Below are 17653 nucleotides of genomic sequence, written 5' to 3' on the forward strand. Positions count from 1 at the left end.
TCCTTCGTTTTAATGGGAGCAATGGTATCCATGACATTTGTTATTTTAGAATTAAAATGATCAACTAGCTCATTTACTGAGAAGTTAGGATGGGCAAGTGAGGGAGAACAAATCTGAGCAAACATTTCCTCTGTATTTTCAGTTAAGTGACGTCTAGTGGTTACCTCTTTCTTAACAATTGTATAGACGGGAATAGAGCTCACAAAACAATTATTTAGCCCCTCTGTCCTGGGGATTGTCAATATGGATATTAAAATCACCAACAATGACTAGACGGTCAAAGTCAATACACACTATAGACAGTAACTCGGTAAAATCATCAAAAAAGCTTGCACAGTATTTGGGTGGTCTGTAGATGTTTAGGAAAAGAGCTCGAGAGGAGCATTTCAGCTGAAGGGCCACATATTCAAAAGAAGCAAAGTTTCCATACATAGTCTGCTTGCATTGAAATAAATCATTAAACTAAATAGCTACTCCACCCCCTTTCTTATGCAGTCTTAAGACTTCCTGTTGAAGACCCATGTATAACATATCCTTTGTTTGAAGTTACAGAGAGTAGACCTTTATTGTTCACACGATCCGTACAAATGTAGCCTACCTAATACATTTGACATCAGGACGGCAGATAGCTTGCACATCTTCTGGCGCAAACTGAAAACTCATCTCTTTCGACTCCACTTCGAGCGTTAGAACTATTAACGAAGCACTTTTATACTAATAAAGGACTGGCTTACCTAAAGCCAGTTGAGTAGCACTTGAAATGTTTGGCTCTATGAAACCTGATGTACTTATATGATTCTGTTTTCTTCAAGGTTGTGTCTTCCTGGTCGAATGTACTTATTGTAAGTCGCTTTGGACAAAAGCGTCAGCTAAATGCAATGTAATGTAATGTAATTTGTTTGGGTTGTGTAATTGCAAATGTTTATCCTAAACATATACAGTATGTTATTTTTCTTTGTATGTGTGATGCACTCTGATCATGGTAAGTAATGCCTACCTGAAGCCTTTGATGGGACACTGTTTGCAGACGTAGCATTTGGCCTGGTGCTTGGTGGACTCTGCAGCGGCCACACGGTGGAGGACAGGCAGCCAAACCATCGACTGGGGCTCCAGGCTCATCCACTCCAGGAAGTGAGACACCTCGATGGCAGGTTTCCCAGGGGCCTGGAAAATAAAGAAGATGGAGGGAGGGAGGGAGGGAGGGAAGAAGTGCAGGAGACTGTAAACAATCCAAATATAGACCAACAGCAGGGTAGGTACACAAAGTAATGACAGGAGAAGGTGTGCTTCCTCTCCAAAGGTGGTCCAGCAGTGAGCTAGGAAATCAAAGAGAATACAAAAGATAAGAGGGAGAAGGGGAGGGTGAATAGGACACACTGTGGGATATATTGTGATATTTTTAACTACTTAAACAATTAAAAAGCTAAAACAAAGCAGACATAACTCTGTGTGTATACTGTATGTGTGTGTATGGGTGTCAGCATACAGCCTGCCTCTCCCTCAGACACCTTGTTGATAAAGTGGGATAAAAAGGGAATAAACCTAATAAAAAAATGACTAGCCAAGCGCTGAAAATCTGTGATGTGCTAAATTCTCATTAAGTCTGCATCAGAGATGCATTAAGAGGTTGATTTCCCCGAGGCTTCCTCCAGTGCTCAAGCAGAGTAGCATAAATGTGTGTGTGTGTGTGTGTGTGTGTGTGTGTGTGTGTGTGTGTGTGTGTGTGTGTGTGTGTGTGTGTGTGTGTGGTGTGTGTGTGTGTGTGTGTGTGTGTGTGTGTGTGTGTGTGTGTGTCTGTGTGTGTGTGTGTGTGTGTGTGTGTGTGTGTGTGTGTGTGTGTGTGTGTGTGTGTGTGTGTGTGTGTGTGTGTGTATGCACTGATCACACAAACTGTGAGGTGTAACGAGGTATAGAGTCTCCGGGGGATGCAGGAGCTCCTCTCTAGTAGTAAAGTAGCCAGCTCCATGTGTGAGGTCAAATAGCAGCTCCTCGCATACCCAACACCTGGAAGTGCCACTGACTATGCTCAGCAGTTGGGACGATTTAAACATCATGGAAAAATATACTGATAAACATGCAGTTATTCTTCAACACTCTATGCTTTCAGTCCCATACATTTAATAATCTGTGTGTGTGAAACAAGAATCCACATAGAAACACTTCTCACCCAATAATTTTTCCACAAACAACCATATATTTTCTGTATAACTGCGTAATTCTGAATACTCTCAGTCCCAAGTCAATTCATATTAACGCATAGAAGATAATTTAGCAACACATCTCCAAACTGATGTGACCCATTTTCAAACAAAGACATTTGTGGGAATATGGGTCAACTCCCAAATTGCACTACATGGATATTTTGTCGACAACTAAACACCCTGACATGGAGCAAATGGAGAAAGGAATTGATTTTAATTAGCTTTAGCAGATATAACAAGCGTGGGCCAGAGAAGAGTGTGTGTAATTAGCATCTGCCTCGGAAATGAGGGAGTTAAAAAGCTTGGCCTAAGCCACCTTCCAAAAAAGCTGTGGCATGCTCTTAACGACTCCTCAATTATCTGGTGTCCCAAATTGAAAGTTGCATGCACTGCAACCCATGTTAAACGTACAACTTCAGAAGCATTCAGAACAAGCAAAGAGTTAATTTTTCCTCTAGCTATTGCTCTATGTACTACTTTACACCCTTTGGCCTTGCTTCTATCATTCTAATATATAATTTATGATCCACAGATTAGGGGTTAGGTCATGGTTAAAAACATTATGCATTATCTACCACGGACTGCATTTCATGTAGGCTACATCAGAAAGCAATACAATGCAATATTAATGTGATGTTACATTGTGAAGCAAGACTATGTGGTGCAGTTGGGGCTTCTTTATGTAAAGTAATAATAACTTCTCCATGTCCTCTGAGTTGAACTCTGCTAATGTCAATAAAACACAATTGTCTTCAAATGGCAAACATCATCATTCTTTCATACTTGGCTTTAGATGGAAAACAATCCAAAGGCAAGTGTTACATTTTTTAATGGAGACGTTTCTGCATTTAGAATTCTGTTTCTGTATTTTTCTTGGCACAGACAAGTTCTGTTCTGATTATCCAGAGGACACTTTTCCTCCACAGTAATTATTAGATTAGGGGTTTGAGATACACCAATCTACTGTAATGAAAAAGGGGATTTGAAGGTTGAATCCAAATATCTTGTTGCGACAATCAAGCCATTGATTAAAGTCCGGAAATTAGCACAATCAAGACTTACAACACTCTCAGGTGGTGGTCAGTGTCTCTCTTGCTTGTGTTGTTATGCTGAACTAACAGAGACATTGGGCAACTAAAGTCCATGTTGGTTCATCTTAAAATATGATCAATGCTCGAACTCTTTTTACCTGATCAAGGGTGAACTCACAACAAATACCAGACAGATTATTTCATCTGACCTAAATCCATATAATGTGTTTAGTATCTGTGATTGCCAAAATTGGCTGTCAAAAAAATGAGTGGGGATGAAGTATTAATTGGTACTATCTAATTTAAGTCAAATTGTGTTGCCAATTCATTTCTTGGTGTTATGAAATCTTGAATGTAATGTAATTCTACCCTCACTCATCCTGTTAAAAAAAACAAAAAAAACAATAAAAAAAGGTCCATAAAATATGATTAATGCTCAAACTCTTTTTACCTAATCAAAAGGGGTAAGGGTGAAATCACAACAAATACCAGACAGATTATTTCATCTGACCTTAGTCCATATAATGTGTTTAGTATCTGTGATTGTGTTTATGGAAGACATGCGTTGTGGTAACTCGGTCCTCACCACGCGGAAGCAGCTGCGGACGCTGGGCTCCACGTTGCTGCCCCCGAAAGCAGCGACTTCCCCCAACTGTCGGGGGATCTGGATGGCTTCATGGAGCAGCAGGCTGAGGTGACGCTGGTCGGTCAAACCTCCTGCACCAGACACCTGACGGAATAAATCTGCAACCACCAGAACATACATAGAGGAATGTAGCACCTGCATTACTGTGCACCACATTTTGTATGCATGAAAATCAGTTGTTTGCATTATCATCACATCTGCATACATCTCCTCTACGCATTTACACCTGATACTATAAGGCATTTGTGTTGCTGCGTTACATGTTTTCAGTTTTCTTCAAATTTAAATTAGGATTTTAGGCAGGCGTCCACAATTTGAAAAGTTTGCCAAGTTGGTCAATCACACAGCAACAAATGCAATTTTTATTTATTTATTCTTTTAAATTAGTCACCAATCCCAGGCAATGGAGTTTACCAAACCTAGTTATGTGAAATAAAATTCACTTCAGTGACTTATACACTGAGACAGACTCAGTATTATATATATATATTAGTGGCCTGGCTGGTCTGCCGGGAGATGAAAGAGCTGCATAAGTGGAGTCTTGTCAGGTTTTGAATGAGGCCTTTACCGAGCTTGCTGGGACTGCACCTGTCACTGAAGAGATGAATGCTGACAGGCGTGTGAGGCTGCTGCACAATGCCAGTATAAGCATCCCATGTATTCCCCTCTCTGTGTACTTACTCAACCCTACAGGGACAACACTTGGCTTTAACACCTGAATGTTAAACAGTCTCCTTTATAGAGCTCCTATAACCAGAGCTCATGAGGGCTGTTTGACATTCTAAATGTTCACATTGAGCTGTTTGATAGAGATTAGTTTTGGACATGTTTTATGGAGACACTAACACGTTATATAGGCCTATTACATCGGAAACATGCAGCCTGCAATGTTGAAAATCCTGCAGGGAGATAATATAATTCATAGTTAGCCACACAAGCTACACACTTTCAGAACATCCATTACTAAGTTTGTTTGGGAAGGCTTCAATATGTTTTCAGTGATAACTAGTATGAACACAAGTCACCCTTTCTTTTCTATTTAATAATTGGAGTTTGACACCCACAGTTTTGGGTATGAAGCCTTTAGTTCATCACATGCCATCACTTACTGAAATGAACACCCTAATTAAACAAACCACTATAATGAACCCAGTATTGGATAAATGAATGGCAAAAACGTTGTAATAGAAAACAAACGGTGCGAATCCAGTTAACACTTCAAATATCTTCAAATTAATTTGGTGGATATATTTGGAGGGCTGTAAAATATTTTAATCAGCTGCCATGTTTTTTTTTAATTGAGAAAAGCCAGTCAAAAGTGAAACTGGGTGTGAAAGCAGAACATATTGATGTCTGCAATAATATGCTTGTGTGGTGGCAAATGTTCAGTAAAAGCTCATCAAATTAAAAATGTTGTGTCCAAAAATGACTGGTATCATCGAGTACTTTTAAAAATCTGAAGCCAAAGACTTTTGATGATGAAATTAACACCCACCATCTATACCTCAAAGTGGGTTAATATAAATGCTTCAGATGTATTTGCACAATATTATTCCAGTTTTATTCCAGTGACGTCAGATAAAAAAAGGATCAGTCAGTGAAATGACGAACCGTTAACGCCACCACATGTCTACCGAAATCCAGAAAAAGATTGCCGATTCACCTCAGGGACCGTTCAACTGAAGGCAAATCTGTTATCTCTCAGTCTTTAAGAGTTAACACAGACGGCACGCCAGGCATGAATAATCCTGGCGTGGGTTTGGCAGTTATGTCTCTGATCTTGTACCAACTACAAGCTGTTCCAGTACCGCTATCATCAGTTCAAATGCTCTCATTTCATTCTTACCTATATTCACACGATGACTTGTAAACTGGGTTTAAAATATAACCAAAAATAAAGGGAGCTCTTTGCTAGTTGAATGAGCCATAGAAAGAGAGTGTGCATGGATTCTGTCTCTGGCAAGCAATCTTTTTTTAATCCCCCCCCCCCCATGTACTTTGTAGAAGTAAAGAAAGCTTTCTCCATTAAGGCAGGAGACTCATTTCCTCCATTAGATTAAGTGGATGCCTTTATGTAAGGCTGGCAATCAGGGCCGTTTTGTTTTGGCTCATTGTTTGCAGTTGAGGAGATGCATTAGGCACATCAGCGAGCATCAGACCCACATTTATACTTCTCTTGGACGTCTGCATTGCACAAGCTCACCAATCCCATCTTGAAGCTGAGAGCACGCATTTTGCCATTACGAGCACTAGTGGAAAGAGAAAAAAGCAGAAGAAATGTATTTTAAGGTTACAATTGGTATAGTGAATTAACTCGAAGTGGGGAGGAATTACGTGGGTCAGCGCGACACTGTCACATTATATTAGAGCACATCCAGAGTACCTAATGGCATGACAGGGACATTATGAAGTGTTGTGTCCATGGGCTCATGCGTAGAGGAGCAATAATAAGCTCACAATGTCACTTGCAGACAAATACCCACATGGATACTGCATAACCACCCAATTATATACACATATCGAGCACTTGTGAGGATCTGAGCAGCTGCCCAAGCTGGAAAAAGGTTTGGGCACTGGCCTATGGCAAGGCCGGTGAGATCAACGCTGTTGTGCCCTGACCTGAGCCTGAAAGGGCCTCATTAGCTTTGATTCTGCTTGAAATTAACACAATCTTTCGTGTTAAGATTTCACAGTACTGGTGCCAACACAGCCTGGAAGAAATTACTGCAGAGCTGAGCAGCATTGGCATAAACCATAGGCTTATCGAATTAACATTTGAAATCGCTAAGTGAACATCACATTCACCAGAGAACACCAGATCAATGAAGTAGAAAATTGAATCAAAGAGTGAGTTACATTTCCAGAGCTAGGGTGTTGCTTTGAATGTGTTCAAAAACAAAACAGGGCGGCTAGTTAATAAAGTCACATGGAGAAGCCTTAGACGTAAAAGAGCGGGCAACACTGTCTTTTTCTCCGTTAGATGAGGATCCGAGGGGGTCGAGAGGAGCACATGAGCACATGGGGTCGATTGTGTCGTAATGCCATCTTCCATATTCACCCCAGCGCTGCTCCTCCGGGGACATGTCACTCCTGCTCGCCCTGCTAGTGTGACACGCCTTTGGAGGACACACACAAATGCGATGATATACGCACATACTGAGCTTTAATATACAGCAATTTAAGCACACCATTACAAATGGAAACACAAACATAGGCACATCTAATTCAGATTCACAGTTGCTATTTATTGGAATACAAAAAGCAATTACTGAAATGTAGGCAGAAGGTTAAGCCTCTGATTGTCTCTCATTAGCAGCGAGTAGTTAAGAGCTACCGACTGAATTCACAGCACTCCAGGGGTTATCACTGTATCTCTGCCTCTGAGCTCCGTGTTTTCTATTTGGAGACAGCACAACATAGTCAATCAGGAGCAAAGATGGGGGTGAAACTTGGTGTGAAAGAGGATTTGTTTCTACGGTGTCTCAGAAGGGATGATTGGCCTTGTGCCTGGACATTGTTATCAGAGCTGTAGCCACACTGTGGCCCTTTATACATGTCTGTACAACAAGCCATTGAACCACTTACATCAATCTGCAGACAGACAGTCCTGGGAGAGGACTGTAAGACACAGTTGAGAATAGTTTGTAAACTGTGTGTGGGGGGCAAAGTGAGACTCTGTGCGCATGTGATGTGTATTTACCCAGATCTCCATTAGTTTTTCTAATAGCATTGACTATGAAGGGCCGTGTAGGCCAAAATTCAAACTCCCCTTGCACACACACTACTGAAATACTCTCACATTCACTACTGAACACCTCACACACACACTACTGAAAATTAAGCCTCACACACACACTATTGAAATCCTCTCACATTCACTACTGAACACCTCACACACACTACTCATAATTGACTCATATGACCTGGTTTATTGTGAAAGGGTCCTCTAGCAGTGCTAAAGTATTACAGCAGACTCTGCAGTCTTTCTAGACTTGATACTGCACCATCATACAGGACTATCTATCACTGTCATGGATGGCAAGTGACACACACACACACACACACACACACACACACACACACACACACACACACACCACACACACACACACACACACACACACACACACACACACACACACACACACACACACACACACACACACACACACACACAAACAAAGGGGCGCCACCAGGGATTTTGGGCCCCATGAACAGATATCACATTGGTTACTTAAAAATGTTTTTCTTAATGTTCTAAAATTGTTTGGGCCCCTGTCAGTCACGGGGCCCTTAGAATCGTCCTCACTTTTCACCCTCTTACACACACACACACACACACACACACACACACACACACACACACACACACACACACACACACACACACACACACACACACACACACACACACACACACACACACACACACACACACCACACACACACACACACACACACACACACACACACACACACACACACACACACACACACACACACACACACACACACACACACACACACACACACACAGCTGGAGAGTTGTATTCTCATTATGCATCAAATCAGACAGTGAGAAAGAATTAACCAGAGAACAGTTCACAGTCCAGATTTTCAATGTCAGTGACAAAAGACTGAGTGCAGATCACATCCATTACATGCAATAGAGTAAATATAAATATAAATGTTAGGTATAGTAGGGGTAGTGGAAAGCAGGTCCCTGCATGGAGAAAGTACGGAAAATGGACTGGTAGCTGGAGAAGAGAGAGTTTCTGGGCATTGCAAGGTTCACTTTAGCAAAGCACCAAGCTCTTAACTGCCCAAGGCGCCTGTCCAAAGGCAGCCCCCTGGCACTGCTTGTGTAAAAGTCCTATTTGTGCATCAGCGTCTACTGTATATTGAGCCTGTGTGTTACGTGTAGAATAACAATAGAGTGGACAATTGAAATTCCCCTTAGGGTTCAATAAAGTACGTCTTCTTCTTCTTCATATTGCAAGGACACTGGTGTATGCAGTATATTAGTATGCCTATGGTTGAACCTTTGTTATATATACAGTACTACATCGGACTGGTAAAAAATATATGTTGCTTTCATAAAACGTTATGAGGATTGCATGAGAGTGTGCCATTGAGAGGGCTGGTCTGATATAACATCGCACTGCATAACATTCTTGCTGCACCATGGACAATAAAGACAAAGGGTCGAAATCAATGCAGCACAACCAGAATCACCTCTTTATTCCATGCAATGTTCTCTCTTGCGAAAGCTTGGCGCATTACCCACAATGCAACTTGACTGCCAACAGCTTGGTTGGAGGGGCTGGTTGTGTTATGCTGGCAGCAGCTGGTGTTGCTGCACGCCTCAAGCAGTGAGGAAGAGGAGCGGTCTACAGAGGTCTGGTGGGCTCATCTCTTCCTGACTCCACTTGAAACTTGAAGTCTTCGACCCCCACTGACGCTGACACACTCGGAGCAATTTATCCCTCTGGACTTACAAAAGGCTTTATGCTACTTTGTTCACCTTTGAAGTGGAAGGCCTTCAGCCAAAGACCTTTAAACAGACTTTGGTGTGTCAAATTGTCTCAGCTTACTTTTATGTAGCCCTATGTAGTACTACGACTCACGAGCCAAGTCCGTTTGTTTATGTTTATACTGTATAGCACATTTAAAAACAACAGGAGTTGACCCAGTCGAGGCAGGTGGGACAGGATCGGCCTCAATAAGGCATACATAATAAATGATATAATAGGTGTATAAAAGGCAATAATACATAATGTAACACAACAAGCATAAATAGAGAGATCAAACCAAATAGGAGGTGAGGAGAAACCGAGTAAACCAACAACAGATTAAAAAAGCAGGACATTACAAAAATGTTAAAAGGGGACTTGACAAAAGCCGAGGGGCTAAGTGGAGGCTTTAGCTTGGCCTGAGAGTAGAGAGACAGAAAAAGCTTGATGATTAACTACTAAAACAAGAGTGGTATAATTATCTTGAACGACTGCTTTATGATGAGCCTTTTTCTCATAATTCACATTTTTCAGCCGTCATATAAACTCTATGGTCAGAGCCACCTATTCAGGATGAATCAGGAGTAAGCCAAAATAATTTAAAGTAAGGTAAAGGCATGTTTCTTTGTATTTAGGTGCTTATTAATATTGGACTTGAAAAGGATAATCATGTTGCTCTATGTCTGCTGGAGAAACTAACATGATGACCGAAGGGCATAATAGCTGTGATGTTAGAATATACTCAATGCATTTTTCAACACAGCTCTCAATATATACTTGGAGACATCCCACCGCAGGTTACCCACCTGTCGTAGACGTTGAGCAGCCAGTTGAGACACATGTCGACGCAAAGAGGAATGTTGACCAGGATGGACTTCTCTTCCTCCAGCTTCTCGTACAGAGACGTCAGACTGTGGATCATCTCCACCACGTCCATCACATGCTCCCCCTGCTGCAGCTCCTGCTCCCGAAACACGTCCACGAGGCTGCTCAGCACCACCAAATCCACTAAAACACACACATAGAGACATATTAGAAACACAGACAGAAACACTTTGTGACCATGTGTATGTACTGTATGCTTTTGAATTGAAAATGTTTTATGTGTATGTATGAAGGTTTGGTATTTGTTGTATGGTTAAAGAAAGAGTTAACTTTTTATCATGTAACCAGTCATGCATCTACTCATGCTGGAGATATAACAGCTACATTCATACATAGATGGCTGCACATTCACCTCCGAACAAGCAAACACTCACAGGCACAGTATCATCCTCACCTCAGCAAATGAGAGTACAGGCCATAGCATAGTGCTTATTCACCCTTTTTGCCCACTAAAGCCTGACCAGATGTTTCAAGAGCAGTGACACAAATTAGATTTTGTTCTCCTAAACTAATTTGATGGCCCATCCCGAGGAGTGGAGCTAAAAGGGTGTCCGTTGATGCCAGGTATAATTGGATAGCGCGATAATGAGGTAGAACAGAGAGAGGAGATAACAGGAGTATTCTCTGGGTTGTGAGGAATCACCTAAAATGTATTTCTGATGGGCTCTTAGGCAGCACTGCTCAATCATTCACAAAGTGTGCAAAGAGAAAGAGAGAGAGTGCTGTTATCAAGGCAGCCTAGCAATTAAATTCTGTAACGATATCAACTAGCAGGGTGAGATAAGAGAGCTTCAAGAGAAAGAGATAGAGAGAGTCATTGAAAGAGGTTTTTCACAGTACTCTGAGCATGCTGAGGGTTTATTACAGCAACTCTGTGTGTAATGTGTATTTGTAAAGCGCTTTGAGAGTCATTGATAAAGCGCTATAATAAATATAAGGATTATTATTATTATTACTCTGGGACGGGAGGAGAGGATGGTTTGGAGGAAGGTTGCAAGGCAGGGAAGGAAAGGGGCTGAACATGAGGAAGGAAAAGTGTGAAATTGGCCACTTGCAGCAGCATATATGAGCTCATCTGGTGTCAGTGGGGGTTAGAACACTGCAGGCTGACGAAAGATGGACGAAGCCAGGGTTAAGTGGGGATAGGGGAACCAAAAGCACCGAATGTGAGGCATAGAGAAATACAAATAATCATGAAGAGTAGTTGTGGAAGAATTAGCCGTTGTTATAGCAGAAAGTAAGAGGTTCTGGCCCCAGAAGAGTACAACAAGGGCTTTGACCCTGAAGGGGCACGTTTTCCAGCCTTAACCATGCAGCAACAATTAATTGCGTTCTCATTTGTACGTCAAATGGACCAATTAATAGCTCTAATTACCTAGCACACCAACGATCCGCGCTGTAATGAAAATGTTGAAGTAATGCGGCGCCTGAGTGGTTTCTAGTGGCTCTTGAGTTTATCAATACTTTGTATTTCTGCATTTCTAAGCCAGCGTTGGAGAGAATATTTCTACATTTCAAAGGATTGTAGGGAGATGTGATGAACTCTTTGTCAACTGAATAAAGAAATGTGCCACGGCTAATCGTTATGTCTCTTTCGCAAAGAGAGCTTGTCATCGAGGATTAATGTTGGTGCAGGATAACACAATATCACTTAATCAGCCATCCCAGCGTTGCAGGCAGGAAATGCCATCGATGAAAAAGTGTACGTACATCTCAGAGCCTTCTGAACTTTCCGCAGCTTCATGGCTGTTCTGTATGCAGAGAACTTGATGTTGTTCATATCCGCTAATGGAGGGAATGAGAGAGATAGAACGAGATTAGAGTAAATGAGAAGATGAGGGGAAACAAACCCACCCTGCCATAGACGAATTAGACGTTGCTATCTCTTCTCTTGGTTATCACACATTGCAGGAGTCATTACAGACGTGTATGTGTGTGTGCACATGCGTGTGTCTAGCTGAGCATGTGTTTGCAACAGCGTGTCTATCCCCTTTAGAAGTGTCAGATCAGATTAAAAGTAAAACACATGATGTCGTTTAATCACAATTAATTAAAGGCTAAGCAAAAGGCAATCACAGCGCTGACAAATTGGTCCTTGTAGGTTAATGATAGTGGAGATGTAGTCCCTGAGGTGTTTGAAACACAGGGCCTTTAATGAGCTGCGTGACAGGGCCTACAAAACGGGAGCCTGGTGGATTCGTGCTGCTGCTGCTGAAGCTCAGTGGGGGTCCTGAGCAAACGAGCGGGACTTGAAGGGTAATTTAATTGTGCCCTTACTCACCCAGCGCTTGGTAGAGTTCTGTCATCTTTGGATGGTCCCAGCACGTTGTCTGGGCCTGATGGCTGGTGGAAGACAGGGAAAAAATGGACAAAAGGTGGAATAATTTGTGAAGCAGGCTAGAAAGGAGGTTGGTTCCAATTTCAGTCCAGAAACATCAATTGGAGTACAAATGAGCTGAGGGAAGCAGAGATGAGAGGTGAGGCGGACGGTAAAAGAAAGGAGATGAGACAGTAACATGTGAGGACTGGATAGGACGACCGCGGTTACAAGATACTTTAGGCCTGTAAGGGGAAGACAAAGGTCAAACATGATTTAAGTTAAGGCATCAAAGTCCCAAACCCCTGCCGGAGATAAATTGCTTCGTGGCTTCACTTAGGGAAAGTACATGTAATCCAAACCCGCACATACAAAGAAAAAACATACATTTTCATCCCACTTCTGTCTCTGGGTACATGAAGAAAAAAAGAAAGGTCCAATAAGAAAGTACAAACGCATCGAATAAATCAGAAACTCAAAAGCAGGATGTCTGCCAGGACCCAGGGGCCTTTTTGGGCAACACTCATCGTTTTACCTGTGCGAGTGGTCATTGAGTGCTACCCAATGAAGTGCTATTCAGATACTACTCCCACTCCTGTTGGTACAGTAACATAGCCCATAAAGAACTGACTAGCAGACTTAAATAAGACCCACGAGATTCTGTTGCACCTGATTAAGAAAATAAATACCCATAGCTTGCAGAAGAACTCCCGTAAATCTGCAGTTAAAAACCTGCACACAAACACACCATGCTGTAGGCGTAAACACACACACACATTGATAGTTCATTGATAAAACCAGCAGAACTTTAAAGGTGAAATAGTATTGATTAGTTAAATAGATTAACAGATGAGTGCTCAAGCAAATAGGGCTCACGGGTCCTCTCTGGATCCTTTAGTATGTATTTGCTATCCAGTGGTATTTCTACACAAATGAAAGGATCTTTAAAATTGTCAGGCAAGAACTGTTTGGATTTGGGTTGGATTTAGCAGTTAGTGATGTGATTTAAGTTGTGTCAAAGCTGGTAGTTTTCTTCTCTTACTCCCCGAAAATACTGATACAAATACTACCAGCCAATCACAAAAGTAGTTTTGAATAACCGTACAAACAGCCTGTTTCAGGAGAGTTTAGTGTGAAACCTAAGAGAAACAGCAGACATGTTCATTACTCATAAAGATCAAAAATACTAGCACCTGAATCCAGAAATAACATTTATCACAATAAAGAAATTGACCATGAGGTTACACTTACTTGATGTAGTAGGGCACTTTGTTTGGGGAGATTGCACGCTCCCAGGGTATCTGCACTGAACCTGAGCAAACACACAGACACCAAATCAATCTCAGAATTGGCATGTTTCGCATGAAAATCCATTGTTCACAGCGTGTCCAGACAGTGTGTCCATTCAGCCCTTCATAACAGAGCCACTCTGGAGTACACCAAGCGCAGTAAAGCCAAAGAGACATGTCTATTGTTTCGGGTTTCCACAGAGGGCCGGTTTGTTTGGCCTAGCCTAACACACGTGAGGCAGAGCACTCGGTGAGGCGGGTTGACTGTAGTGATTTAACCGGCCTACAAAACTGAACCACAGGAGGTTCAGCAGAGGATCAAACAGGACAGACAGCACCTGACGAAGCAACAGGCAGACAATACGCACCGCTACACTGATAAACAGGCATACACGCAACCGCACACACACCTTGTCATTGTACATTTTATCACGACACAGCACAATGCAGAATTATATCTTGTGGTTCTGTACAAGTGAAAAGTACTCCAACGCACAAAGACTGAAGTAGACTCTCAAATCTAGGGGCAAAATATGCATTAAGTGCCTCCACTCAAGTACCGACACAATACATTAGAAATAAAGTACCTGCACAGGTATCATCAAAATAAAGCATCAAGTATTCACTGTGGAGGAAATGTCAGCTCTTGGCATTATATAATCATATTATTAAAGTTGTTAATACTTGTGCATCAATGCATAGGTAACATTTAACATTGGAAGCTGGTCCTAATGGAAATGTTTAAAAACCTTTCATTGTTTGGTAGTTCAGTCAAGCTGATCCCTATAGGGATTGGGCATCCTCCAAAAGATCACAAGACTAATCCTTTAATAATAATAATAATAATAATAAAAATAAATAATGCATGATACTTGTATAGCGCTTTTCTAGAAACTCAAAGACGCTTTGACAGAGAATAAAAAAACGATGGGTTAGCAAACCAGTTATAAGTTAAACGACATCAATTTCAACTATGTCCTTGTCTTTTCTCTGATCAGGGTTTATTGATTTGCTTTCAGGGGTTAATTATTGTTGAGTTTTGCACAGACATCGGAGGACACAAACAAAATAAATGTAGAATTCACAAATTGCAAAATGCTAAATTGCCTTTGAAATGTAGAAAGGTAGTGTTACAAATAGAAATGGAATAAAATAGAAGTAAAACAAAATTCATAATCTGTTTAAAACAAACCCCAAAGGCATGATACCATTTGTACAATATGGACTACTGTAGGTGTTTAGGGTTCAGTGGGCTGAGGGGTCAGTGGGGTTGGTCTATACTGTAAGCCCCTGTGAGCCAGCGTGACAGCAGTGAAACAGGATGGGGTTTGGAGGAGGCTCACAAGCACACAGCACTGCAGAGGCCCCCACACAGAGAGCACTGCAACACACATCAGCTTCAATTAGGAAGAGTAAATCAACATCTTCCGCCCTCCTGCATCTTCTCTGTAGCCTTTGAAGAGCAGCAGGTGAAAGAAGAGACATAATTAACAAATATGTATCTCCGCTCAAATGAGAGCAATGACGGATCCGATGAGGGATGTTTATCGCAGCGATGTGCTGGAACTGAAGAAGAAAGATGAGCAAAGCCAGCAAGCTCCACCTCTAACCCAAATACACACACATGGAGCGGTTTAGAGACTTATCGTAACAAACTGCAATACACCTAACCCTCTTTTTCATCACCACACGCTGAGATGGAGCTTTGGCACAGATCGGCGCATCATGAGGAACCAACTTCAAATAGCAGGAGAGGAGCTTACTGGAAAGGAAGTGCTGGGATCCGGGGCCAAAGTCTCTATGTGCATCCTGGAGCTGCTTCAGCCGCTCCTCTATGGAAGCCTGAGGAGACACACACACACACGCACACGCACACGCACACACACACACACACACACACACACACACACACACACACACACACACACACACACACACACACACACACACACACACACACACACACACACACACACACACACAACACACACACACACACACACACACACACACACACACACACACACACACACACACAGAGTTAAATCAAAGGGAAACCTGCTGTTCATCCCCCTTCGCTACAAATCCCCAAAAGAAAGAACTGCACACATGCAGAACACCTGTTTCTCCTCCATTAGTTAACTACACAATATAAATGATGTCTTTTTCCTCTGCTGCCCCTCTTGAAGGTCTTTGAAAGCCTTTGAAGAGTGGCAGGTAGGAAGTGAAGACAAAGATTACCAAATAATATATTTGTTCTTGAAACGAGGACAACAGCGCCTGGTTCGCAATGGCAGTGTGGAAAAGAGATAACAGATGATGAAATGAGCGAAGGAGCGGGTGCAAAGCCTCAAATGTGTTGCGTCAATAACCATAGAGACTGAGTTGACAAAATTAAGTTTGCCTTAGTAAAAGCAGTTACTGTATGTTTCCCACCAAATGGGATTTAGTCTGCCTAATCCTGGTTTATTTGAAATGAATTGGATTTGGCACATGAATCATTGTCAGCTGGATGTTTATAACGCTCTCTCAAACAATGGGAGGTGAATCCACTCGCAGGGAGGTAGAGAGACAGATAAAGAGAAGAAGAGAAAGAGGACACAGTGAGGGACAATGAGTCGTAATGTGTAAAGGTAGATGTATTGAGTCGGCATTTTTCACTGTGTACACACATCATTTCTCGCTCAACCAGAACATATAACAATAAACTCTAGAGTGTGATTTAAATTGCTTGCGACTAATATAGAGCATTGCCAATGTGCCGTGGAGATGTAACTGCCAATTGTGCCGGTTGTACAATCTATTTGTTGTGCAGGCAATTTGGGCTGCCATAGGGAAGACAAATGACCGTATTATCCATGATCGACAAATATTTACTAATCAAATTTGAAAATACATTTTTCGCTGGCATCAGAGCAGCCAAAATCAACAGGGCACCGGATGTTGTCGGTATTTAGCATTTATCATTTTAATTAAAAACCTGTTAAGCCCCAAGGTCCCCGCCGGTGGACAACACTGTGTCTCAGGGGATCTTAATATTTAAGAACCTATTAATGTGTTATACCAGATTAACGGGAATAATCTCAGCTAATTGACGATACAAACCGTTTTTACCAAAACAAAACACAAGTCTTATAAGAAGCATCTATATGACCCCTGAGCGAAAAATGCTAACGCACTTTGGCACAGAACTCAAGATAAAAGATACCCTTATTACTTATCGTAGCTGCACATACAAGATATCCGAGGTTCCACAGATTATTTAGGTATATATATCATCACTGAGTGATCCGAACTCTTGACAGGGGAAGCAAACACAGACATCACAAAACGTACCTTTACGGAGCTTTTACAGGAGATCGTCTCACCGTAGCTGTCAATCTGATCAAAAGACTGGTTCAATGGCATTAAAACGAGAAAAAACGCGGCTGAATCGGTTAATCCATAGGTTGATAATGTTTCTGGGTGATAATTGTTTTTATTTATAATCCATAATTCAATTTTTATGTAAAAATCGGAGAGTAAAAGTCAGCTGCTAATGGTAGCCACCAGAGTTATCGCAGCTTCCGGTCTTGGCAATGCGGCAGTCTCACACACACACACATTACCAAATAAGGAGTATGTGGGAGTTCCCTTCGATTCCATTGGCTCTGACGGTTAGAAATAGATGTCAATCAGCAAAATCGACCAAGGGGGGCCAGAGATAGGTCAAATGACCTCAGAAGTGGGTTTTTTATTACAAAATCTCTCTAAAAAGGTCAAATTTCACTT

At 41.8% G+C, this 17653-nt stretch overlaps 1 protein-coding gene across 4 annotated transcripts in view; it reads right to left on the minus strand.

The window, feature by feature from the left end:
* drp2 (dystrophin related protein 2) overlaps window positions 1–17653 on the minus strand; it is a gene marked incomplete at its 5' end in the record, with an annotated part of 53543 nt that overhangs the window by 27133 nt on the left and 8757 nt on the right. For 3 of the 4 annotated variants that reach the window (XM_034202861.1, XM_034202860.1, XM_034202863.1), the window contains 8 exon segments: window positions 998–1164; window positions 3819–3976; window positions 6042–6127; window positions 10198–10399; window positions 11987–12061; window positions 12558–12619; window positions 13845–13905; window positions 15646–15724. In XM_034202861.1, coding sequence (XP_034058752.1) covers window positions 998–1164; window positions 3819–3976; window positions 6042–6127; window positions 10198–10399; window positions 11987–12061; window positions 12558–12619; window positions 13845–13905; window positions 15646–15724 — 890 coding nt within the window. 4 annotated transcript variants of the gene reach the window in all.

This window comes from Gymnodraco acuticeps, unplaced genomic scaffold, assembly GCF_902827175.1.
Source record: "Gymnodraco acuticeps unplaced genomic scaffold, fGymAcu1.1, whole genome shotgun sequence".
In the NCBI taxonomy this organism is placed as follows: Eukaryota; Metazoa; Chordata; class Actinopteri; order Perciformes; family Bathydraconidae; genus Gymnodraco; species Gymnodraco acuticeps.